This window comes from Podarcis gaigeae (genome assembly GCF_964106915.1).
Source record: "Podarcis gaigeae genome assembly, chromosome: 4".
Taxonomy (NCBI): domain Eukaryota; kingdom Metazoa; phylum Chordata; class Lepidosauria; order Squamata; family Lacertidae; genus Podarcis; species Podarcis gaigeae.
The window spans coordinates 100,707,626-100,732,413 of NC_139677.1; the positions used below are offsets into that span (position 1 = coordinate 100,707,626).

The 24,788-nt window shown below is 47.3% G+C and overlaps 1 protein-coding gene across 4 annotated transcripts in view; it reads right to left on the reverse strand.

Annotated features, from left to right (window-relative positions):
• The window catches only part of FAM168A (family with sequence similarity 168 member A), a 155,108-nt gene that overhangs the window by 27,151 nt on the left and 103,169 nt on the right, over positions 1–24,788 (reverse strand). For all 4 annotated transcript variants that reach the window (XM_083737376.1, XM_083737375.1, XM_083737374.1 and 1 more), the window contains exon 3: positions 9,956–10,036. In XM_083737376.1, coding sequence (XP_083593502.1) covers positions 9,956–10,036 — 81 coding nt within the window. The remainder of the gene's footprint in view (positions 1–9,955; positions 10,037–24,788) is intronic.

Genomic DNA, 24,788 nt, shown 5'->3' on the forward strand with positions numbered 1-24,788 from the left:
GGTGCAAGCATCCATTGTAAAAAAACAAAGCCCAAAAACCACTTTTTCGTGAAGTTCGGCCGTCCCCTTCACTGCGGCGACATAAGGCATATACAGTGGTGGCCCGCAAGACAAACGCCTCGCAAGACGGAAAACCCGCTAGACGAAAGGGTTTTCCGTTTTGGAGGCGCTTCGCAAAACGAATTTCCCTATGGGCTTGCTTCGCAAGATGAAAATGTCTTGCGAGTTCCTGCAGGTTTTTTTCCCTTCCCCCCCTTTTCCTAAGCCGCTAAGCCGCTTATCAGCTGATCCGCTGATAAGCCGCTTAACAGCTGATCGCTAAAAGCCGCTAAACCGCTAATAGCGCTAATCCGCTAAGCTGTCAATGGGCTTGCTTCGCGAGATGAAAAAACCGCTATACGAAGAGCCTCAAGGAACGGATTAATTTCGTCTTGCGAGGCACCACTGTAAAGGGACAGCTGAACCTGTTCTGAGAGATTGGTTCAAAATAATTTTATCTTACACAGCAGGTGATTGTTGTCTGAGGCATCAATTAAAGGTTGTGGCCGATTTGGGGCTGTCTAGGAAGTGGGGATCTGAAACTGGGACGCAGGGGGTATTTCGCTGGCTCAAATTGCCTAATTGCCTGTGGTGGGAGGAGGGAGATACAGAATATTTTGCAGAAGTGGACACTGGGAAAAGGAAGATATGGTTGGGCAGGTCAGTTACTTCCTCGCCCACCTTCACACTATTCTTCTCCTCCGCACTTGCAGCCCCCCACTTCTCTCGCTCTCTTTTTCTCTGCTTCTATCCATCATGAGAATTCCTATCCTGACATGGAGGGGGCCCGTCCATCGCCTCTCCTGCAGCCACTGGGAACACGGAGAAGGAGAAGCAGCAAGGCCTACAACGTGATGGTGCCAGTTTTGGGTGCTGGCATCTCCGCTGAAAGCACAGGTGAGCAACCTGTGGTCGCCGGGATATATGTGATAGGAATTTCGAGGTCTTAGATATATGCTAAATGTTCATAAGTGTCCCAACTAAGCACGTACATAGATCAGCACAGGAAGACCAACCTGGAACCATTTTTGATTCCCAAACTGACCAAATGTTTTCTCTGCAAGGTCAAAGGAAAATGGAAAAGCCTCCCCATTGCCTTTTCCTTCACAAATCCTGTCTTAAGGACATGTCTGTGTGAGCCTGTGACCTGGCTCAGGAACTAAGTATTTATCATTACAAAAGACTGGCCAGGCTCCCCAGGCAATCCAATCAAGTGACCATTAAACAGGTAACCTGGCAGACAGGAGGTAAACAAAGCACTCAGATTTCTGCTGTAGACCGCCCTTTCTGTGATGTAGGTATAATGTATGTGGTGGTGTTGAGCTACACCCCTTCTGTGATGTATGTATGATGTTTCTGGGGGTGGTCTTGATCAACAGGGGGGCAATTTCAAAAGTCTATATAAGGCCTTGCGTGCCATTGTTCTGGGTTCCTCCTCCCTCCTTCGTGTGGTGAGTAAAGACCCTGTTGCAACAGATCAACAAAGATCAGGCTTACTACCTGCTTTGCTTCTCAATATTCTCTGATTGGCCTCTGTTATTTTCTCCTACTAATAGGGAACCTACGTAAAGACTCTATATGGGTTCTTGGATACCCCCATAAGGGAAAAGGGCAGCTTTTTGTTTACAACATATACAGACCACCCTTGGCTTCTGTATTCCCAAACAGTAGTGGATTCGCTAATGGTCTGGGCTTTTCACTATGGACAGTTTTGTGCCGGTGGGGAGATGCAACAGGGGTGCGAGAAACAGGAGGTTAGGGACAAGGCGGGCAGCTCTGAGAAGGTGAGCTCACGAGACGTGGAAGGGAGCGCTCCTTCGTTCACTGAGGCAGACGTAAGCGAAAGCTGGCTTTTCACAGGTTTGATCTCTATTGTCGGCAAAGCTTTTTGAGCTCTTCTCAAGGCCGTGCTTGCACACAGACGGAGGGGAAAATATAGTGGGGGGAAAGGTATGGCTCTGGCTTCTGAGAATCTTGAAACAGGCTGTCAGGGCTGCCTCTAGGTCCCAGCTCGCAGAGGACCAACGCCAGGTTGATGTAATGTACAAAAGTCTTTATTGAAGTTTGGTTTCCATTCCAACGCCAGAGCGTGCAGCCCTACGTCTTAACCTTAGATCGGCGAAGTCCCGTCTGACTCATCACCCCTTCCGCACCAGTTTAAGATCCTAGTCCTACTCCACCTCTTCCGTTGTTCTTTCCTCCTCTGGGTCCTCCTGCCCCCTGGGGTTTCCTCCTTCCTGGACTCTTCTGACGCTGACCCCCCTGAGTCTTGCCCCTCCTTCCGGCGGGCTTTAGGACCTGGCTCCCTATCCGGGCTACCTGCTGTGCCGCTCGCCTGTACATTTGAACTTGGCGCGCGCGCCCAGCCGGTAACCTTCCTCCTGACCGTTTCCCCGCTCTCCGATGTGGGCGTGGTCAATCCTGACTCATCTCCTCTCTCTGGTGGTGAGAACACTGGTCCCGATGCCTGGGACTCTTCCCCCCCACTGCGCTCTGGTGGGGAAGCTGGTCCTGATTTCCAACTGCTGCTCTGGGAGTCCCCGCTGGCCCCTTCCTTCTGGGGTTTCCCCCTTGGCACCCCCCTTGCCCTGGCCATCGGCGCTCCCTTCTGTGAATCTTCCGATTCGCTGGAGAGGCTCGTGGAATCCCTCTGACCGCTGTCACTGCCTCCACCCCCCTCGGATTCCTCCTCCTCGCTCTCCATCTCCGCCCACTCCTGTGCCTCTGCTCCTGAGCCCCTGACACAGGCTAATTAACTGAGCGCCTTTCTGAAACGTTAGTGTTTTGCAGTGAACGTGAACATAGCTTGGATGCTGCTCCTGAGCAATGTGCCTACGGAAGGGGTATAACATTTTCCCAGCACAGGGTGTGCCAGATTACCTATCTGGGAAATGCAACCCTCCTCGCTGAAAGCACATCCATCAGTATTGTGATTGTGGTCAGAATGTTGCTTTTGCAAATGCCACCTTTTTGTTGCTGTTGCATACAATCTTCTCCTTGGCTGTAGAGTGCAATTCAAGCATTGGTGTGTTCATCCACTAGGGTGTGTGCGTGTTTTGTTTTCAATTTTCTGACTTGCTGTGCTGTCCTTTCATGCACAAAGCAAAGACTCCAATGCCCTCCCAGCCTTGTTTTCAGCCAGCTATCCTCCGCGGCAAGACGACCTCCCATACACTGAAGAACGCGAGGGGCAAAACCTTGAGCTTCTGCTTCAGGACTGTGGTTTGATCATGCAGTTTGCAGGCCCATCATTTCATGACTGGCTGCTCAGCTGAGGACGCTGGAAAGGTTGGCATCTGAGGCGACGTGTAAATCCTATGCATCTCCTACGTGTATCTACTGGGATTGCCCGTTCGCAAATGGAAGTTATCGCTTGCTTTTGCAGCGATCGTGCAACAAATGTGCAGGTGTGAAGCTGCCCTTTGTGAACAGCAGTCATCAGAAATATGAATTCATTGCATTTCATTCTACTTAAAATTTATGTCCTGCCTTCCAGCTTTGTGGGGGGTTTTTTCATGGCTTGCAAAGAATAAAAATGGATGAAACATCAAAAATAAAATTCTGACCCACCTACCTTAAAACTGAGCAGATGAGTAGTAATAAAACAAATAATCCATCAAATGCTCAGCACATTTTTTATAAAAAATGTTTCAACTTGGCACTCTGTCATTAAAGTGAGTCTCATAGGCTCTCCAAGGAGGGTATTTCACAAATGGGGAGGGGCCACCAGAGAGAAGGCCCTATCCCTGACCACCTGATTTCAGAAGGTGGGGGGTACCTGGAGAAGGTCCAGAGAAGGTGCTTCTTTTAGGGGAAGGTAGTAGTTCGCATTGCAAGGGACGCAGGTGGCGCTGTGGGTTAAACCACAGAGCCTAGGGCTTGCCAATCAGAAGGTCGGTGGTTTGAATCCCTGTGACGGGGTGAGCTCCCGTTGCTCGGTCCCTGCTCCTGCCAACCTAGCAGTTCAAAAGCACGCCAGGGCAAGTAGATAAATAGGTACCGCTCCGGCGGGAAGGTAAACAGCGTTTCCGTGTGCTGCTCTGGTTCACCAGAACCAGAGTCATGCTGGCCACATGACCTGGAAGCTGTACGCCGGCTCCCTCGGCCAATAAAGCGAGATGAGCGCCGCAACCCCAGAGTCGGCTACGACTGGACCTAATGGTCAGGAGCCCCTTTACCTTTAGTAGTTCGCATCAAGCAGGGAAGGGAAACATTAAGAGTATAGGAAATGCAGCCAGAGTATAGCATAGCAGAAAGTGGCTGAGTTTCATTGTCTAAATTCCTAGCACTTTCCAGCAGTCCACTGCTAGCATGACTGCACATTGAGACATGCAGGAGAAAATAGCCCCTTTTGATAGAATGGGCCGCATTAACAGATATTGCTGTGAAACAGGTTCCTGGCAGAGTGAGGCTCCCAAGCAAGCGCCTCTCCCCACCACGGTGCCCCTGAAATTTGCCACAAAGCTAAGTGCAAAGACACTCCCTACAAGAAAGAATACCCTCACTCTCACTGGCCTTTACAGTAACTTCAGGCGAGGAGGTAACATCTTCATCCTCACTTTGCAGGGCTCACCACAGCGGCAAAATTATTCCCTCCTCTCTGGCCAACCCCTTTGTCCCTTTAGCCAGGGATGATGGGACCTGTGGCCCTCCGGATGCTGTCAGATTCCAGCTCCTATCGGAGTGGCTAGGGATGATGGGAGTTGTAGTCCAACAACATTTTTATTTCGTATTTTATTTCGTGAACCGCCCAGAGATCTTTGGATGAAGGGCGATGTATAAATTTAACAAATAATTAACACCTGGTGGGCCGCAGGTTACCCATCCCTGCTCTTGGTCAACCTTCTTCAACGTGGTGCCCTGCTCCAGGTTCTTATGGATTACAACTCCCATCATCCCTGAGTGTTGACCATGCTGGCTGGGGCTGGTGGGAATTGGAGGCTGTCAGGGTGGGGGGAAGACTACTTGAAGCCACACACATCATTGCCTTGTAACATCTCCCATTCAAGTCCTTCTCTTTCGCTTTCATCCCTGCCCCCCAAATCCTGATTCACTGCTATGCCTAGCCCACCAACTCATTTTCGATGCCTCCACTCATCCATTCTCAACTTCTCCCTGATAGCCACACAGACTCTGGAGTGAGTTCCCCAATCCCAGTATTCCCAATGCAGCAGAAGACAGGGGGCCAGGCTGGCAAAATGGCAGCTGGATCTCTTGCAAAGGCGTTGAGCATCTCAACATCACAACGGCTCCTTCAAGGAAATAAAGACCTGCCTGACCTTCGAGTGACTCGCTTGCCAAAACTGAACAAGCTCGAGACACCGATAAAATACTACTTAGCTGAAATCCAATAGAGCAAAAAGTCTGAAATGTAGAACAGTTGGGGAAGAAGTTATTTCATGCATGGCTTTCTTTAAATAGTCCTGTGTAAGGCCTTTGTTTATACACAGCAAGGAGAATGGAATACAGATATACACCACTAGAGACCTGCAGTCAAAGATTTGGCTGGCTAGTTAAAAAATCAGTATATGAAATTCAGCCACCCACACTCAAATATCATTTCCCCCCCCCCACCTCACTATAGTTCCCCCATATTCAAAGCTCCTTTATCTGTCCAAAACCTGCAACGCCATCCCCCTAAATTCCAAGTGAAGGTTTTTTTCCAGACAAACTGCTCTTCCACTGCCCTCGTTTCTCATAATTTCCTCTTAGCCATAAGAAGTAACATTCCAGGAGATCACAGCAGTTGAAAGGTGGAAACGAATAGCCACAAGACAACTGGCAGCCCAGTTTTAGCAAGAAATACTGGTGGAACAGACAAACACCATCACACACTCCCATCGGCCCCAGCTAGGATGGTATGGCATCAAGGAACCATACTTCAACATCAGGAGAGCCACAGGTTTCCCACCCTGGTTTAGAGGTTCAGGTGCTTCCCAGAGATATTGTGTTATAGGACAGCTATATATATATATATAAATTCAGTAAAACCAGTGTCAGTGTAGTGTAGTGGTTAGAACAGTGGTTCTCAACCTGTGGGTCCCCAGATGTTTTTAGACTACAACTCCCATCATCCCTGAGCTCTGGCCTTGCTAGCTAGGGATGATGGGAGTTGTAGTCCAACAACATCTGGGGACCTGCAGGTTGAGAACCGCTGGGTTAGAGTGTCAGATTTGGAGCTGGGAGACCAGGGTTCAAATTGCCACTTGGCCATGAAGCTAGCTGGATGACCTCAGGCCAGTCGCTGCCTCTCAGCCTATCCTACCTAACAGGGTTGTTGAGGGGATTAAATGAAGGGGCAGGACCATGTATGGCACCTTGAGCTCCTTGGAGAAAAAGTGGGATATAAACACAACCAATTAATAAATAAAGTTAACGAATGCCTCTAAAGAAGTATCAAGGGGCCTTTGAGATTCTAGTAAACCACCGATTTCAGGTAAATCGCACTCAATTGTGGAAGCTCCACATCCATCACAGATGGAACTGCTCACCGGGGAGTCAAACCAGGACTAAGCAAAGGTATTTTTAACGAGTTAACTCTAGACCAGCATGTTCCTCCCCAAGCCCTAAGGAACGAGTTGACAAAAGTTCAAATGAGCCAATTTATTTCAACTTTGGGTATATTCCTTCCTTAGGGCTTCGGGTGCAATACAAATATATAAATATCACGCTAAGCATAACATGTCACAAATCCTCACCCCCAATTAAAAGCTTAATCCTGGCCCCAAGTGCCTGTCTCAAAATAAAAGAAAAATCTTACAACACTGGTAGGGGGGGGGGGGGAAATACCAGCATGGTTTGCAGACTGAAGACTGTATCAGAAATGCAGAAGCCAACGAGACTGGAAGATGCTCCTGTAAGCACTATGGAGACTACTTGGCTTGTCCTGGTCCGGCTCTTACTATGGTGGCGTTACCTGAAGAAGGGCAGCAGCAAGCCAAAGGTCTCAGTGCCATTAAAAGTAAAGGTAAAGGGACCCCTGACCATTAGGTCCAGTTGTGGCCGACTCTGGGGTTGCAGCGCTCATCTCGCTTTACTGGCCGAGGGAGCTGGCATACAGCTTCCAGGTCATGTGGCCAGAATGACTAAGCTGCTTCTGGTGAACTAGAGTAGCGCACAGAAACACCAGTTACCTTCCCGCCGGAGCGGTACCTATTTATCTACTTGCACTTTGAAGTGCTTTCAAACTGCTAGGTGGGCAGGAGCAGGGACCGAGCAACGGGAGCTCACCCCGTCGCAGGGATTCGAACTGCCGACCTTCTGATCGGCAAGTCCTAGGCTCTGTGGTTTAACCCACAGCGCCACCCGCGTCCCTTCAAAAGCATCATCAGTTGGGATCATTTGGTCCCTTACCTTTCCTGCCCCAACCTGGCCACAGTGATCCATGCGATAGTCATCTCCAGGATTGACTACTGTAATTCGCTCTACGCGGGGCTGCCCTTGAAACTGTCCCAGAAACTCCAGCGGGTGCAGAATGCTGCAGAGAGGCTCCTCACAGGGTCCCTGCCATGGGAGCATATTCACCCAGTGCTTTTCCAGCTGCACTGGCTCCTGGTCAGGTTTAAAGCCCTATGCGGCCTAGGACCCTTGTACTTATGGGACCGCCTCTCCTGGTATGTCCCACAGAGGACCCTAAGGTCCATGAGTAATAACAGCTTAAAGGTCCTGGGCCCTAAGGAAGTAAGACTATCCTCCACTAGGACCAGGGCCTTTTCAGTGTTGGCTCCGACCTGGTGGACTTGATTTCCTTCCACAGGGCCTGTAAGACAGAGCTATGCCGCCTGGCCTTCAATCTGAATTAGCCTGATCCTCTATTCCCTTTCCTCTTCTATGAAGAAACCCTTTCTGGGACCCCCATTTAAACTCTTTCCTGGTCTCCTTGCTGGCCCTAGTAGGATCAATTTGGCCAGTTAGCCCTGGTGATCATTTGATGTCTACTGACTGGGGTTTTCTCCCCCCCCCCCCAAAATGACCCCTGGATTTTGAATTTTATTGATATGATGCTGCATTTTATGTTGTATTTTATGCTGTTTTAAAGTCGCATTTTAATCATTGTTTTATATTTGCTGTTAGCCGCCCTGAGCCCGGATTCTAAACCGGGAAGGGCGGGGTATAAATAAAAAAATTATATTATTATTATTATTATTATTATTATTATTATTATTGATGCAGTATCAAATAGGGGGGAGCACATGCAATGGAGAGAGAAGGAAACCTCAAGCCAATCGCAGCCAATTTTGTGGTTGGAGTTTAGCAAACATCTCTTCTGGGTGGGAGCTAATATAATGGATGACCTGCATTATCATCTGCTGTATTATTAATAGAAATGGATCTAGGAGGAACTGGCCCCTGTGGAAATTAAATGTACACTTATATGGAAATCGCAAAGCAGATACCAGCCCCCCCCAAAAACCCTCCACAAGAAACCTAAAGAGGAACAGATACATTATTATCTTTTAATTAAGGGAGCTGCTGGAGGTGGAAGGATTCTTTACCCATCTTTTATTAAAATATAGGCAATTTGATCAAACATTCATTCTGCTTGCAAAGTTCCTGACACACACATTTTGGGCCCCTGGGCTAAAAGGTTAGAACAAGATTTCCTGACAGTCAGGCTCCCATTAAGTTTGTTTGATCAATATTGTATGAATTGCTTTAACCTGCTTTGCATCTCTTTCCAGCCAGCACAGAAATATAGGAAAATATAGGTTAAAACCTCCCTTTTAAAACGCGCCTTTGTAGGGGGAAAGATGCTCACCTTTTAGAAAGTTCTCATATGCAAATGAGCCAAATGAAGTGTTTTTAAAAAATATTGTTACTATATATAGCTTCAAGTCAGAATCCATTTTGAGTAATTCAGTTCACTTGACTTATCTGTAAGATCTTGCCACTTGTAGGAATGATGGAATGTGCAAGAATAATGCAGGGAACGACATATTTCCGGAAGTCTGTAATATAAAGCTTAGTATTGGTGGTTCCCAATCTTTACCCTTTCTTAAATTCCTTTTTTTGGGGGTAGACCCTCCCACATCCTGCTTCAATGGAAGCTAGATCATGGAACTAAGGCAGCTGCCTTGTAGTGACCCAAACCATTGGTCCATTTAGCAGTCTACACTGAACTTCCACCTAATTATGGCACTTTTCAACTGCATTTGTACATTCCTGCTTCCCATTTTCAGAATACAGTGGACGCTCAGGTTGCAAACGTGATCCGTGCAGGAGGCATGTTCGTAACCTGCAGCGCCATGTCTGCGCATGTGCATGCGCAGGTCACAATTTGGCACTTCTGCGCATGCGCAAAGTGAGATTTAGTGCTTCTGCGCATGTGCCGAAACCCAGAAGTAACCTGTTCCGGTACTTCCGGGTTCAGCGCAGTGCGCAACCCGAAGAAGAAGAGGAAGAAGAGTTTGGATTTGATATCCCGCCTTTCACTCCCCTTCAGAAGTCTCAAAGCGGCTCACATTCTCCTTTCCCTTCCTCCCCCACAACAAACACTCTGTGGGGTGAGTGGGGCTGAGAGACTTCAGAGAAGTGTGACTGGCCCAAGGTCACCCAGCAGCTGCAGGTGGAGGAGCGGAGACGCGAACCCGATTCACCAGATTACGAGACTACCGCTCTTAACCACTACACCACACTGTATCTGTAACCTGAGGTATCACTGTACAGACAACCAGCAATCAAAGAAACCAGGCAGCATTGCCATGTATACTTGGTTAAGCTACATAGTGCATGCAGTTCTTACTGAGAAAGCACCTGACATTTTGTAAAAAAAGACATGTTGATAATGGCAGGTCTGTTAATGGTGCTGAGAGAATGAAAGATCTGATGAAAAACACACAGACACGTGTGTTGCTTACAAACCAGGAAGTACATACCACCAAATGTGGCTAACTGGAAAATAGAAAACTCTGTTTACCTGGGGCATAGCCTGGGCTGGTGGTCGGGTACATATTTGGGTTGTAGGTGGGGGCAGCCGTGGGATATCCAGCAGGATAACCTGAGAAGAGAGATGAGGTACTTTAACTGGGGGAAAGTCAAACAGCAAATATCTGTGCAAAGAGAGAGAGAATGCAGTGATTAAAAGCAATAAAAAGATGACAGGTCAGCAGGAGAACTAGCCAGGGACTCAGATTCTGCACCACCTCCTTACTTTCTGCAAAAGGCAAGTAAACATAAAGACATACAAACAGCCCCTTACCTGACAATTGCCCCCAGTTTCTAAAATACTCCATGTGCAAAAAATGAGGATTTTAAAAAAAATAAAAATAAATTATGACACCTGTATACATCTTTTCAACCCTAACAGTTCTCACAAGTGGTCCGTGATAACCAAATCAGAATGTTTGGTGAAGTTTTCTCCTAGGGAGAAATAGCAGCTGTGAAAAGGAGATTTTCATTAGGACTGAGCAGAGGGGGAAGGCATTAACTATCCCATTTCTTCCCTCCATATCCCCCTCACAAATATACACACACCATGGTCCTCATCATGATTCCCACCCACCCCCCAAAAAGTCAGGGGTCCCTTTACCTTTACTGTGATTTAGAAAACATCACTAGATACAGGAAAACAACAACAATACACTTTACATATAATTTGTTTTGGCCCAAACGAATCCAGAAAACCAGGTGCCGCTGATAGTATTCAACCCCCCCCCCCGGGGGGGTGTTCTTCAGGGTCCCTGCCCCAGTTTACTACATACGCCAACCATTGATGTATTTTTAATCCTTGTTGGGAGCCGCCCAGAGTGGCTGGGGAAACCCAGGCAGATGGGCGGGGTACAAATAATAAATGATGATGATGATGACTGCTGCTAAAGCCCTCAGAGGCAAAGGATGTTGGAGGCTGGGGGGGGGGGGGCAGAGAGAAGAAGCAGTTACAAGGAACTCTTCCTGCTGCCAGAACAGCCCCTCATCACCAGCCCCCATTGCCAGAATCATGGATAGGCAAACTAATAAGGCCAGGGGGCCGGATCCGGCCCAATTGCCTTCTCAGCCCCCTGCTGAAAAAGTTTGCTGAGCCAGATGTTTTCAGTCCCAGTGCTGAACTAGTGTGGCTCCAGGATCTGCTCCCCTGGAAGCAGCAAAGGGGGCATATTGTAGGGGGACAGACGATGCTCTTCAAAGTCTTCTGCCCAGTCCGCCAGCAGTTCTTCTTGCCCAATAGCCAAAGCACTTTTCAGGTGAGTAGACAAACCCCAAGTCCTATTAAAATGCAGCCACTGGACGACTAGGAAAGCAATCACCCGCCCCACAGAAGTGCTTGCAGGATGTGACCCCTCTTCTACCCAACTCCATGGGCACCCTGAGTAGCTATGGGACGTGTCTGGGATTTTTGCCTCCCCTTTATAAATTTATGAAGCCTCCTCCTCGAAGTTAATTAGAATCATCTATTTCAACAGTCATTACCACCGTGCTGGAATAAATAACTATTTGTTCCAACCTCTCATTTTCATCAGCGTTGCAATCCTGCTACTAAATCAGGTTAATTAAAAATGGTTGCAGTTAATGCCGGAGATGCCAACGATTCGCTAATAGTATGTAAAGCCCATGCCACTGAGGAGGCTGTGGGGTGTACAGGATTCTGGCAATCAAACGTCTCTTTTGAGTGTTATTTATAGAACCAGCAACGGCACACAGAATTCTAATGAGGACACAGCCAAGTCAAAGGAGGAAATGCGCACTTGGCTTCTCATGCGAAGGCTCTTCACTGTGGATTTGGGGGGCGGTTCTTTTGGCTGCTTCTTTTTTTAAAAAAGGAAAGGCAAATGCACTGCCGCGATGACTAATTTGCTGCTGTCTTTTTACTACACATCACATCCATCTTCCTTGCCTCGAAGCGTTTCATAACAAAAGTGCCCTTTAGATGTTACCGCAGTGGCGCGAGAGCCTTTCCTCCCAGGGCTCCTTCCCTGACACCACCGCAACGTCCCAGTGAAAGTGAAGCTCAGTTGCGCAGGGCCTTAGGACCTGGTTTGCCACCCTCAATATGGCTGGGTGGCAACTGCCCGGGAAGAAGCGGAACAGCTGAAATTGCCGCAAGCCGAATCCACAGGAGAGCTGCGGCTGGAATGGCCAAAGCCCTAGAGTGCTTGGGACCATGGAAGATCGGCTCACCTCTTATATACCCACTGTACTCTGCAAGTGAGGGCCTCCAGCAAACAATGGAGGTTCGCTTCAAACAATGTGGGAATTGGGTCTTTAATAATAATAATAATAATAATAATAATAATAATAATAATAATAATTTTTATTTATACCCCGCCCTCTCCAGCCAAGGCAGCTAACAACCAATAATAAAAACAAGCTGAATACAACACAACTTAAAAACAAGCTTAAAATACAACATTAAAACATTAAAATGCAGCCTCATCACAGGAGGAGAAAGGAAAAAAGAAAGAGGGGGAGAAATCAGATTGACTCCAAGCCAAAGGCCAGGCGGAACAACTCTGTCTTACAGGCCCTGCGGAAAGAAATCAGATCCTGCAGGGCCCTGGTCTCATGAGACAGAGCGTCCCACCAGGCCGGAGCCAGCGTTGAAAAGGCCCTGGCTCTGGTTGAGGCTAATCTGACTTCCTTAGGGACCTCTAGGGTGTTGCTATTTATGGACCTTAAGGTCCTCCATGGTGCATACTGGGAGAGGCTGTCCTGTAGGTACAAGGGTCCTAGTGTCATGGCGCCTAGCCTTTGGAACTCCCCTCCCCTTGAATATTAGACAGGTGACATCTCTGTTGTCTTTTCAGTGCCAGCTGAAGACCTTTCACTCTCAGCAAGCCTCATAGTATAGATCTTCCCCACTGCATCAGTATTGGGGTTTTTTTAAAAAAAGAAGCTTGAAAGTTTTCTATTTTTTAATGTTTTTATTGCTTGTTGTCTGCTGCCCAGGACTCCTTTCAAAGAAAGGTTTCAGGAACACTCTCTACCTGGCCTTGATACCTAATACACATGTTTTTTTTAGGATGCATCCTATTTTGGTGATTGTTGGTTGATTTAAACCGGGGGTCAGCAAACTTTTTCAGGTGGGGACCGGTCCACTGTCCCTCAGACCTTGTGGGGGGCCGGACCCACCCTCTCCCAAAAGCACCTCTCCTCCTGAAAGGATCGCCCGCCACCGCCACTCACACCGCAGCCGCCTTGTCTTCCTCAGCCAATCAGAAGCCGCGCCACAGAAGTCAGGCTCCATGCCGGCCAGTTTAGCACGGTGACTGACCTAGCGGGTGGCAAGGTCCGCAAGGTTCGTGGGCCGGATTAACAAGCTCGGCGGGCCACATCCGGCCCGCAGCCTTAATTTCCCGACCTCTGATTTAAACTGTGTTGAACTGGGTGGTTTAAATTGTTGTAAACCACCCCTGCATCTTAGGGCAAAAGGCAAGCGATAAGTTAAATACCATATTTTTCGCTCTATAGGACACACTTTTCCCCTCCAAAAATTAAGGGGAAATGTGTGTGCATCCTATGGAGCGAATGCAGGCTCCTTGGCTTCAGCGATAGCAACGCAAAGCCTCCGAAGTGCAGAGGGAGAGCTCCCCCTGCGCTCCAGAGGCATCACGTTGCTTTCGCTGAAGCCGACTGAAGCCCCCGGAGCGCAGTGGGAACTCCGTGGGCTTCAGGCAGCTATTCGCAAGCCTTCGGAGCGCAGCAGGAGTTCCCACTGCGCTCCGAAGGCTTGTGGATAGCCACCTGAAGCCCCCGGAGTGCAGCACAAACTCCTGCTGCGCTCCGGGGGCTTCAGGCAGCTATCTGCAAATCTTCGGAGCGCAGCAGGAGTTCCCGCTGTGCTCCGAAGGCTTGCGGATAGCCACCTGAAGCCTGGAGAGTGAGAGGGGTCGGTGCACATTGATCCCTCTTGCTCTCCAGGCTTCGCTTCACTGGAGAGGCACTGCACAGTTTTCCCTCTCTGCACAGCGCCCCTTCAGCGAAGCGGGAGGAGAAATGGAAGCGGCTCCGTTTCTCCTGCCGCTTCGCTGAAGGGGCGCTGAGCAGAGAGGGGGAGAATTCCCCCCCCCATTTTCCCCCTCCTATGGTCCGGTGCATCCTATAGAGCGAAAAATACGGTAATAACCCCCTCCACCACGTTACAGCAGGGTGAGCTGCTGCTGACCAATCTCTGGCGTCCAGCTAGTGCTTGCTAGTGTGCTTCAAATGAAAGACGCAGGAGATACATAGACAGGACCTTTACAACTGGCAGGGTCACATGCAAGCAACTGCAACGTGTGGAGCAAAACAAAAGCGGAGACGGTACCCAGAGATGCTATCGCACGTAGCGAATCAGGTGTAATTACTTTGGTAAAAATAGGTAAGCGAAAAGCCAGCCATGCTGACATGAAATCAATTCTTCTTCCCCTGCATTCGTCTTGCTTTTCGGTTCTCAGGGGCCGTTCACCCATTATTGTTTCGAGATCTATGTCAGAAAGGAAACTGACCGACCCATGGCACAGGGCAGCAGACAACTCCGTGAGCTCAGATGCTTGAACCTGGGTCACTTGTTCAGGTGCAACACAAATCTACACAATCTACTCCCCAGCACAATGATGTGAAGCTAGAGAGGGAGAATGTGCCTTGCTCACATTCAGACCTCATCGGCTCCAGCATTTATTTATTTTAATAAAAAGAGTAGGTGAGCAGGTGATGTGAAAAGCCTCCCTCAGCCTAAGACCCTGGGGACCTGCTGCCAGCCAGAGTAGACAGTGTTAGGAAATGGAAAGAAGAAGTCCCAGCAAAAGAAGAATGGATACAAAAGCTTATGGAATACAGTGGTGCCCCGCAAGACGAACGCCTTGCAAGACGGAAAACCCGCTAGACGAAAGGGTTTTCCGTTTTGGAGGCGCTTCGCAAAACGAATTTCCCTATGGGCTTGCTTCGCAAGACGAAAAAATATTGCGAGTTCCCGCGGGTTTTTTCCGCTTCCCCCCCCTTTTCCTAAGCCGCTAGGCCGCTTAACAGCTAATCCGCTGATAAGCCGCTTAACAGCTGATCGCTAGAAGCCGCTAGACCGCTGTAGCGCTAATCCGCTAAGCTGTCACTGGGCTTGCTTCGCAAGACGGAAAAACCGCTAGACGAAGAGAATTGTGGAACGGATTCTTTTCGTCTTGCGAGGCACCACTGTATGCAGAAATGGAATATGCAGAATTGGCTCCCCCACCCCTATGTTTTTATTGTAATTTTACTAGTGTTAGATGCCCTGAGCCCGGCTCTGGCTGGGGTATAAATAAAATATTATTATTATTATTATTATTATTATTATTAGCCATTCAACAGTGGGACGGTCTCCCTCAGGAGGCGGTGGATTTTCCTTCCTTGGAGGTTTTAAAGCAGAGGTTGGGTGGCCATCTGTCATGGATGCTTTAGCTGAGATTCCTGCATTGCAGGGGGTTGGACTAGATGACCCTTGGGGTCCAACTTTACAATTCTATGATTTTATCCTCTATAGACATTTAAAACTCTGTCTGTATGCACGCACACACAACTGGCTCCCCTACAGCCCTGTGAATGGCAAGACCTCAGAATCCAGAAAGATTGCCCATTAATTGAGTCAACCTTTGAAGACGGAGCTCTCTTTCAAGCTGGAATTTAAGGCTGCTATAAATAATATTTGTTTATCTCTTTCATCTACCTGTTAAATCTGTGTTGATTCGCTCAACATGAAAGGATTAGAAGTGTGCAAAAGACTCCATCCTTTTGAAGGAAGTGTAAAGGGAGAGGCAAAGAATGCAGCTGTTTCTGAAGCCTAGGCAGATAATGAGCGCATTAAGTCTTCCTTTTTCTCCCCTGAACCCATTTTGATTCTAATCAGCCCAATAACTCCCATCAGTCAGAGACTGCAAGGAAACGGACCATCAGACAGCACTGCTGAGATTGTACGTTGAAGACCTGCACAGCTTTGATCCACACCATTTCCCTCTTTTTTTTGTTTTTTGTTTTTTTGTTTCATTTTCTCTGTCGGTGGAAACTACAGTGGTGCCCCGCAAGACGAATGCCTCGCAAAACAAAAAACGCGCAAGACGAAAGGGTTTTTCGGTTTTTGCGTCGCTTCGCTAGACGAATTTCCCCATGGGCTTGCGAGTTCTTGTGAGTTCTTGTGAGTCTTGCAAGTTCTTGTGAGGTTTTTTCCTTTTTCTTAAAGCCACTAAGCCGTTAATAGCCGCTAAGCCGTTAAGCCGTTAATAGCCGCTAATAGCTGCTAAGCCGCTAATCGCCGTGCTTCGCAAGACGAAAAAACCTCAAGACGAAGAGACTCGCGGAACGGATTAATTTCGTCTTGCAAGGCACCACTGTATGCCTGTACAGTCAGGGGTCTACTTTACTACCCGTACTCCAGTGCAGTTGTGACAGTGGTCCCCTGCCAACCCTGAAAGCCAGCATTAGGGATACAAGCCAGAGCAGTTTCACTACGGCACACCAACATGAACCTAGTTAGCACTAACTGCCTTCTCTTCTAACCACAAATACCATATTGGCCCAAATATAAGCTGCACCACAAATAATAAAAAATAAATTTTTATTTTTGCCCTTCCTGGTTCAGAAAACCGGGCTCAGGGAGGCTAACAACCAATTTAAAACACTTAATTGATGCTACAAAAAACAGGATAAAATACAGGATAAAACGTGAATAATAATAAAATAAAGAATCATTTTAGGGGGGAAATCCATCCAATAAACATTAGATGACCAGTAATTTAGCTAGCTGGCTAAATTAGTCCTATTTGGGCCAGCAAGGAGACCAGGGGAGAATTAGCTGTGGGATCCCAGAGCGGGTAATCTTCATAAAAAGGGGACGGGGGAAGGAAGGGGAATAAAAGATCAGGCTAAGTTCAAATTGAAAGCCAGGTGGAATAGCTCTGGCCATGCGGAAGGAGGTTAAATCCTGCAGGACCCTGGTCTCCTGGGACAGAGCATTCCACCAGGTCGGAGCCATCACTGAAAAGGCCCTGGCCCTGGTGAATGATAGTCTGACATCCTTAGGGCCTGGGACCTCTAAACTATGATTATTCAGAGTTATTCATTTGACGGTTTGGGGGAGGCTTGGGAGCTGTAGACGGGACGGAAGCCGTTGCCCCACACTGCTTTCGGGGGGGGGGGAGCCACGTCACTTTGCTGTCGGCCTTCCCCCTTCTCAGCCGGCGTAGTGGAGGCTTAGGAGTGGCGGGCGGGCTGCGCCATTGCCCCGCGTTCCTGGGCTGCTCTCTGGGGGGAGCTGCGCCACCTTGTCGCCGGCCTCACCCCCTTCCCCCCAACAGCTCAGGGGAGGCTTGGGAGCGGCAGATGGACTGCGCGCCACTGCCTCATGCTCCCAGGCTGCTCTCGGGGGCGGGGGGGAGGGGTGCACCGCGCTTCTTTGCTGGTGGCATAGGGTCAGAAATATAAGCTGCACTTTAACTTTTCACCATAGGAATTGGGGGGGGGGTGGCTTATATTTGGGCCAATACAGTAGCAAAATCTGGTTCAAGTTTAGCCTTAGGAGGGAATCAAGGATTGTGTGTGAGCACAGGCCTCCTGAAGCAGAGTAGATTGGGCAAGTCTGAGGACCAACATCTCCTTGTTGTTGTTTAGTCGTTTAGTTGTGTTCGACTCTTCGTGACCCCATGGACCAGAGCACGCCAGGCACTCCTGTCTTCCACTGCCTTCCGCAGTTTGGTCAAACTCATGCTGGTTGCTTCGAGAACACTGTCCAATCATCTCATCCTCTGTCGTCCCCTTCTCCTTCTGCCCTCCATCTTTCCCAACGTCAGGGTCTTTTCCAGGGAGTTTTCTCTTCTCATGAGGTGGCCAAAGTACTGGAGCCTCAGCTTCAGGATCCGTCCTTCCAGTGAGCACTCAGGGCTGATTTCCTTCAGAATGGATCGGTTTGATCTTCTTGCAGTCCATGGGACTCTCAAGAGTCTCCTCCAGCACCAGAATTCAAAAGCATCAATTCTTTGGTGATCAGCCTTCTTTATGGTCCAGCTCTCACTTCCATACATCACTACTGGGAAAACCAGAGCATTAAGTATATGGACCTTTGTTGGCAAGGAAGTAACCTGCTGGTACAGGACTCGACTGCTTGGGATGTGCTAACACATTCTGCAAAAGCTGGGTTCATACTGCGAGTGGGTTCCCTGCTCTGACTGCTCTTGTGTCTAATTCCATCCTGGTTCAGAGCAACCCTCCAGCACGGGAAAGGGAAAGAACAGAAGTTAGGCCTGTCAAAATGTAGAGCCCTGAAATTCAGACCCCATCCTCGCCACAAATGAAGTATAGACAACACATTGGTAGTCTGCAATGCCTCTTCTTCAGAAGAAACTCAATTGCAATATAACAGCCTGTTCTACTGAAAATGTCAGGCAACTGCTATTTAGCATTGCAGCATGCCATACGGCAGGCTGTAGGAGCCAGCACACCCTCCCTGAAGTCACAAATTGTTGTCAATCTGGCAGGGGAAACATACATATTCCTCAAAACAACTGTGGGCAAATTCTGCAATTATAAAACATCATCTCTGTGCATCAAGAGCAGGGTGGTCATATCCTCACAGAGGAAGGTTTAAAAGACCATCTCACCATTTCACCTGTAGGTGTTTAATTTCTGCACCCCAATTAACTTCAGACGGTCCCTATGTTATTTTGGATGGTTCTGGACTAATACCAGCAGAGCAAATTGCTCTCAAATCCATTAGCTTTCGACAAAGGCAAAAGCAGATGGAGCATGCATGGAATATTAGCAAAACCAGTTTTAGAGTGTTAAAAAGGCTTAACGCTTCTCTCCTGGGTCCCTGGGCCAGAATCAAAATGATGCTTCAGGGAACTGGGGAATTTACAGTATCTCGACTGGCAAAGCTGCACAGCTGTGTCTGCAGAAGAATCCAGTAAAAGTAAAGTCTAATATCATGGGCTGGAATAGTAGGAAGCTGTTGCTCAAAATAACAGAAGTCACAAGTATTAAAATACCAACATACGTAGATGACTGTTAATTTTGTTCATTTTAAAGTTTTAATTAAAACAAAAATTTAGTCACAAAGGAATTGTTACAGGAATTCTAAGGTCTCACATATACATAAATCATATGTTCAGAAATCTACACAGCAAATACATTCATAAGTATATAAACCACATATCTGAAATAGTACAGGAGAGCAATCCTGTAGGCATTTTGTAGGTTATTCCTTTCCAGGGGTCAGCAAACTTTTTCAGCAGGGGGCCGGTCCACTGTCCTGCAGACCTTGTGGGGGGCCAGACTGTATTTTTTTTTGGGGGGGGGATGAATGAATTCCTATACCCCACACATAACCCAGAGATGCATTTTAAATAAAAGGACACATTCTACTCATGTAAAAATATGCTGATTCCCGGACTGTCCGTGGGCCGGATTTAGAAGGCAACTGGGCCAGATCCAGGCCCTAGGCCTTAGTTTGCCTGCCCATGCTATAAACCGAGTTGAAATGGGACCATTTGCCAATTTGCTCAACTCCACTCACTCAAAATACAGAAAGAGAACAGACATTTAAGAATTAGCAAACACCTTGGTACACACTGAAATTATGACCTACTGCAGCTGATTTCAAATCACTCTAAGCTGAGCAAAAAGTTAAAATCTGTCGCTGCATGTAAAAGTTGGAGGGTGGGTGGATGGATGGAAACTCTGAAGCTTAGGTCAGAAATAAAAAATCGGCCTTAAAATCTCGAACTTTATATGAATTTAACCAGATAAAGGCTTGATTTTTAACTAGACGACAACATTAGGTAGGGTCTTCGCCTGAAGGATTCCGAAGGTGGTTTTCGAAAGCACAAATAAAGTGAGGGGAAAGCAAAGGAAACCAGTTTATGAGGATGACACATCCTGCCCCAAAATATCTCTGACTTCTCTTTACTGTAGTTCAGCCTACCTGTCACCTGAAGTTATTCTGCCTGGATTCCCGCTGACTAGTTTGTTTCCCAGCCTGCAGTTCACTCATGCTTTTAAACCCTTTAATGATTTCATTGCTTTTATTATGGATGTTAGCAGCCTTGAGCAGCTCTTGTGAAATGGAAATACATGTACAGAACCTGGTTGACTTAGGATATTCATGGATAGAAGCACAGACCTTGCAATGTATGGTAAATGCAACTGTATGGCACCATCAAAAACCTGGATAGCTGCCAAGTTCCACAAATGCAATGTTACAAAACAAAACAAAACAAAAAAAGGAATGCAGCAGAAACTCCCCAGTGAAATACACAAAACACCTTTTCAATTCCCATTCCTTCAAAAGGAGTCCACAGAAGAATTTACTGGTTAAAAAAATAGGTTGCTTTTCATTGTTCCTTTTGTAATATTGATTTTATAAAACAAAAAACAACAAGACAATAATTCATATTAACATGGCCCAAGATTCCAGCCTAAAGCAGCCCAGTTGGGCACAAACGCCACTTTAAGAAGAATTACAAGCAGAATGATTTGGCAATCCATAATACAGTTTCTCTCAGAAACAGGCAACAGTAAATCCGTGAGGTATAAAGGAATAATTATGGCGACATGCTGGCTGCGTCATTTTTACATAAATTTTCATCAAGGCACATGTCTGAGGACAGTAGAAATTATAGTGAATCATACTTCTGCAATTAGAGGGTTTTAAAAAGCCATTTCTTCAGCTTCTGAATTTCCTTTTAAGCTGCATTTATTCACAGAGTCATGAACGATTAAATGGTCAGAAGTCGAAACCCACCTATTAAATTAAATGGGAACTTTGGCCACGCAACTCAACTGTTTGGCCTGAGTCTTCCAACCCACAGAAGACAGAACGCAACCTGAAGACACACAAACCACAACAGAGGACCCTTGATATACAGGCCTATTTGCACAAGCAAAATGACACTGAGGGCCTTCTGGCGGTTCCCTCACTGAGAGAAGCCAAGTTAGAAGACATCTGAAGGCAGCCCTATTGAGGGAAGCTTTTAATGTTTAACAGACCACTGTATTTTAATACTTTGTTGGAAGCCGCCCAGGGTGGCTGGGGAGACCCAGCCAGATGGTGGGGTATAAATAAGATTTTTTATTATTATTATTATTATTATTATTATTATTATTATTAGCATCCCTGTCCTCAGTATAGCATACTCTGGATTTCTCCATTAGGGGTTAGGATGGGCTTCTCTTTGTCCTACAACAGAGGCCTGATCATGATGGCATTAAAATAGCATATATATATATATATATATAAGCTATAAACACCGACAACTGGGAAACACTGGCCTAGGAGCGCTCCAGTTGGAGAACAGCCTTTACCAAAGGTGTCATGGGCTTTGAAGACACTCAAACTCAGGACACAAGGGAGAAACATGCTAAGAGGAAGGCACGCTTGGCAAATCCACACCGTGATCAACTCCCACCCAGAAACCAATGTCCCCACTGTGGAAGGACGTGTGGGTCCAGAATTGGCCTCCACAGTCACTTACAGACTCACTGTTAAAACCGTGTTTATAGAAGACGATCTTACTTGGCCAAGAGTGATCGCCAAAGATATATCAGAGCAATGGAGGAACCCGAATAATGGCTTGAGGCCTTTTGAAACCTATTTTGATGACCACGGCGACAAACACCTGCACTCTAAGTTGTTCATTCTGCCTCACAGGCAGCGCCTGTTGAACCCAACATTTAGAACTGTCGCTTAATTTCATGTCTCTTCCCTCCGTTTTAAAGTTCTTGCATGCAGCCTTCTAATTGCTTTCTCAACATATCCAGTATAATCTTCTCTCCCTGTTGTTGCAAGGATTATGGAGAAATAAAAAGATAAAGCTATGTTTTATTAATATGGAAATCAGAAATTAACTTCCATATGAAATGCTGAGACTCTTCTGCTCCTGCACTGCTCCCCCTACCCCTAGTCTTTGGAGGATTATAAATATGCTGGAGAGTAATAAAAAGAGTCTTGAAGCTAACTAGGCAATCTAAACTGAGAACGGTACATTCAGAAATTCTTTTCAAGACAGAAAGGTAATACAAAACAAAAGGAACTGGCATAGGCTGGTGTGGCATTTTGCCTGAAGAATCTCTATTCAACATAATAGACTGGCACCCATGGAAGCTTATGAACTCTGGGCTTCTGATCAACAACTCTCCATTAGTTCTCTTCAGCATAAGCTCTTCAGTTGCCCTTTACTATACAATTGCTTCTACAGATCTGGTCTTTTTTTTTTTGGTTTTTGTTGTTGTTGTTTAGTCATTTAGTCGTGTCCAACTCTTCGTGACCCCATGGACCAGAGCACGCCAGGCACTCCTGTCTTCCACTGCCTCCCGCAGTTTCGTCAAACTCATGCTGGTAGCTTCGAGAACACTGTCCCACCATCTCATCCTCTGTCATCCCCTTCTCCTTGTGCCCTCCATCTTTCCCAACATCAGGGTCTTTTCCAGGGAGTCTTCTCTTCTCATGAGGTGGCCAAAGTCTTGGAGCCTCAGCTTCAGGATCTGTCCTTCCAGTGAGCACTCTGTTACCATAAAGCAGCAATGCTGCCGCAAGCAAAGGCTCTAGCAGCTCAGTCAGCTGCTAGTGGCTGCAAAGCCAAACAGGATGTGTGTGACTGTTGCCATGGAAACAAAGGGGCAGTCCATTCTCCTTATTGAGCACCGGATGTGAGCTCAGTGTGTGTCATATGACCTGTACAGGAAGTACATGGGTGGAGTGAGATTCTCTCTGTTGTTCAAAGAGTGCAGACATTTTTATCTGTATGGCTGCGAAAGACAGAAATAAAGACATGTAAATACGTTTCTGTCTGAGTCTGATTCCCCTCCCTGGGGAGCAGGGAGGAGGAGAAGCAGTGGTGTGTTTTTCTCACAGTCTGGGAAAAATCGCCGGAACGGACCTCGTCTGTTTTCCTGCCAGGAGTCGCAGGAGGGAGGTCAGAAAGGAATTCAGCCGGTGCCTGGAAGACTGGCACATCCCTCTGACCGAGGCAGAATTCCAACAAATGGTAGCAGACCTGCTGGTTTCTTCGATCCATGGGAGTCTGCATCAAGAGTAGCAGAGCTACTGTATTCATCGCTCCATGGAGGCCTGAAGTAAGAGGCTGATCCTCTGCAGCCAGAAGCTGGCCAGACGAAGCTGACAGCCAAGCCACGGAGCCCAAGGTATGAGATTTTCGGGCTTAAAAGTGTGAATGCAGATTGATTCATTCTCTGCTTCACGGGGAGCAGCGTTTGGGAAAACAGCCCCAAGTGAGAAGAGGCCTGCATTCCAGACATTCTTGTGGTTTCCTGTCCAAGGAAAGGAATGCACTGTTGCTAAGCAACGCCCGCCAGTCAAGTGGAAAGTTACTCGAAAGGGCTGGACAGTCAGGCTGTGCCTCAGAGAGGCAAAAACAATCTATGTTTTGACTAGGCTATAACAAACTGTTGGAAGGAACTTTCCAACGCAGCCAGTGTCAGAGCTGCCAGGTGCACAAGAGTGTAAACAAACCAGCTTTTGGATTTTAGAGGCTTGTGTTTGAGAGTTAATGCAAGGACCCAAAATGGATGCAAAGAAGGGAAGTTTGCCTTCTCCACCCCTCCTGACCAGTGACAATTATGCATCTTGGTCTATTAAGATGAAGGCCCTGCTGCAGAATCAGAGATTGTTTGGGGTGATTGAGAACCCCATCCCTGCAGCACCAACGCGTGCTTGGGAGTCACAGGATGTGAAGGCCAGAACGGCTATAATTCTGTGTGTGTCAGACTCTCAGCTTATCCATATACAAGATTTAGAGCACGCGAAAGATGTTTGGGACACGCTGAGAAGGACACATCAGAGAGATGCAGGTTCTTCAGCGTTGCTGTATTTTGAAAAGCTGACCAACCTGAGGCTTGCGCCTGATGGAGATGTACAAGCGCACCTGACGGAAATGAAATATCTGCGTCAACAGATGGTGGAACGTAATTTCCGTCTGCAAGAGGAAGTGTTTTGCTTCATGGTGATAAACAGCCTGAATCGGACTTACAAAACCGTTGCCAGTCAGCTGGGGTCCCTCCCAGCGAATGAATTGACTTCGGAGAGGGTCTTTGCCGTGGTTCTGAATGAACATGACAGACTTGCTGCACTGGAGGTCAAGGACAGGGGGAGACAAGAACGGAGTTCTGACACCCCCACTGCTGTTGCTACTGGAGAAAATGCTGTAGCGTTAAACGTTGTCCGATGTTACAATTGTGGACAAACTGGGCATCTTCAGCGGAACTGTAAGAAGCCACGTCAGAACAAAGGAGCCAAGGGAAGCTCCACAAAGTCTGAGGCACCAGGCAAAGGTCATACCAAGTCACAGGCGAAGCCTGCAAAGGCTTTGATGTCGAAAGGAACAACGTTAGAAGTGGAGAACGCTTTTGTCATAGACACGGGCGCCACGGTTCATATGTCCCCAAACAAACAGCTATTTTCGTCGTTTAAGAAGCAAAGCTTCGCTGTATAACAGGCCAACAGTCAAGAGCTGGAAGCCACCGGAATTGGGACTGTGTATCTTAAAAGTCTGAACTTGACTATAAACAATGTTTATTTGGTTCCAGAGTTGAAGTACAATCTGCTCAGCGTTTCGCAGATTGCCAAGAAGGGACTAAAACTGTCCTATGATGATGAGAACTGCGAGATCTACAAAGATGGAGAGCTGTATCTTTCTGCCGAAGAGAAAGATGGACTGTATTTGTTGACTTTTGAACAAAGTGATTACATGAATTGTAATTCTAACATGATTTCTTTTGCAGGTATAGCCAAGAAGGACGCCAAGCAGGTCACCTCGAGGGTCAACAGGGCATTTCAGCGAGTGTATGCTGATGTGATTGGT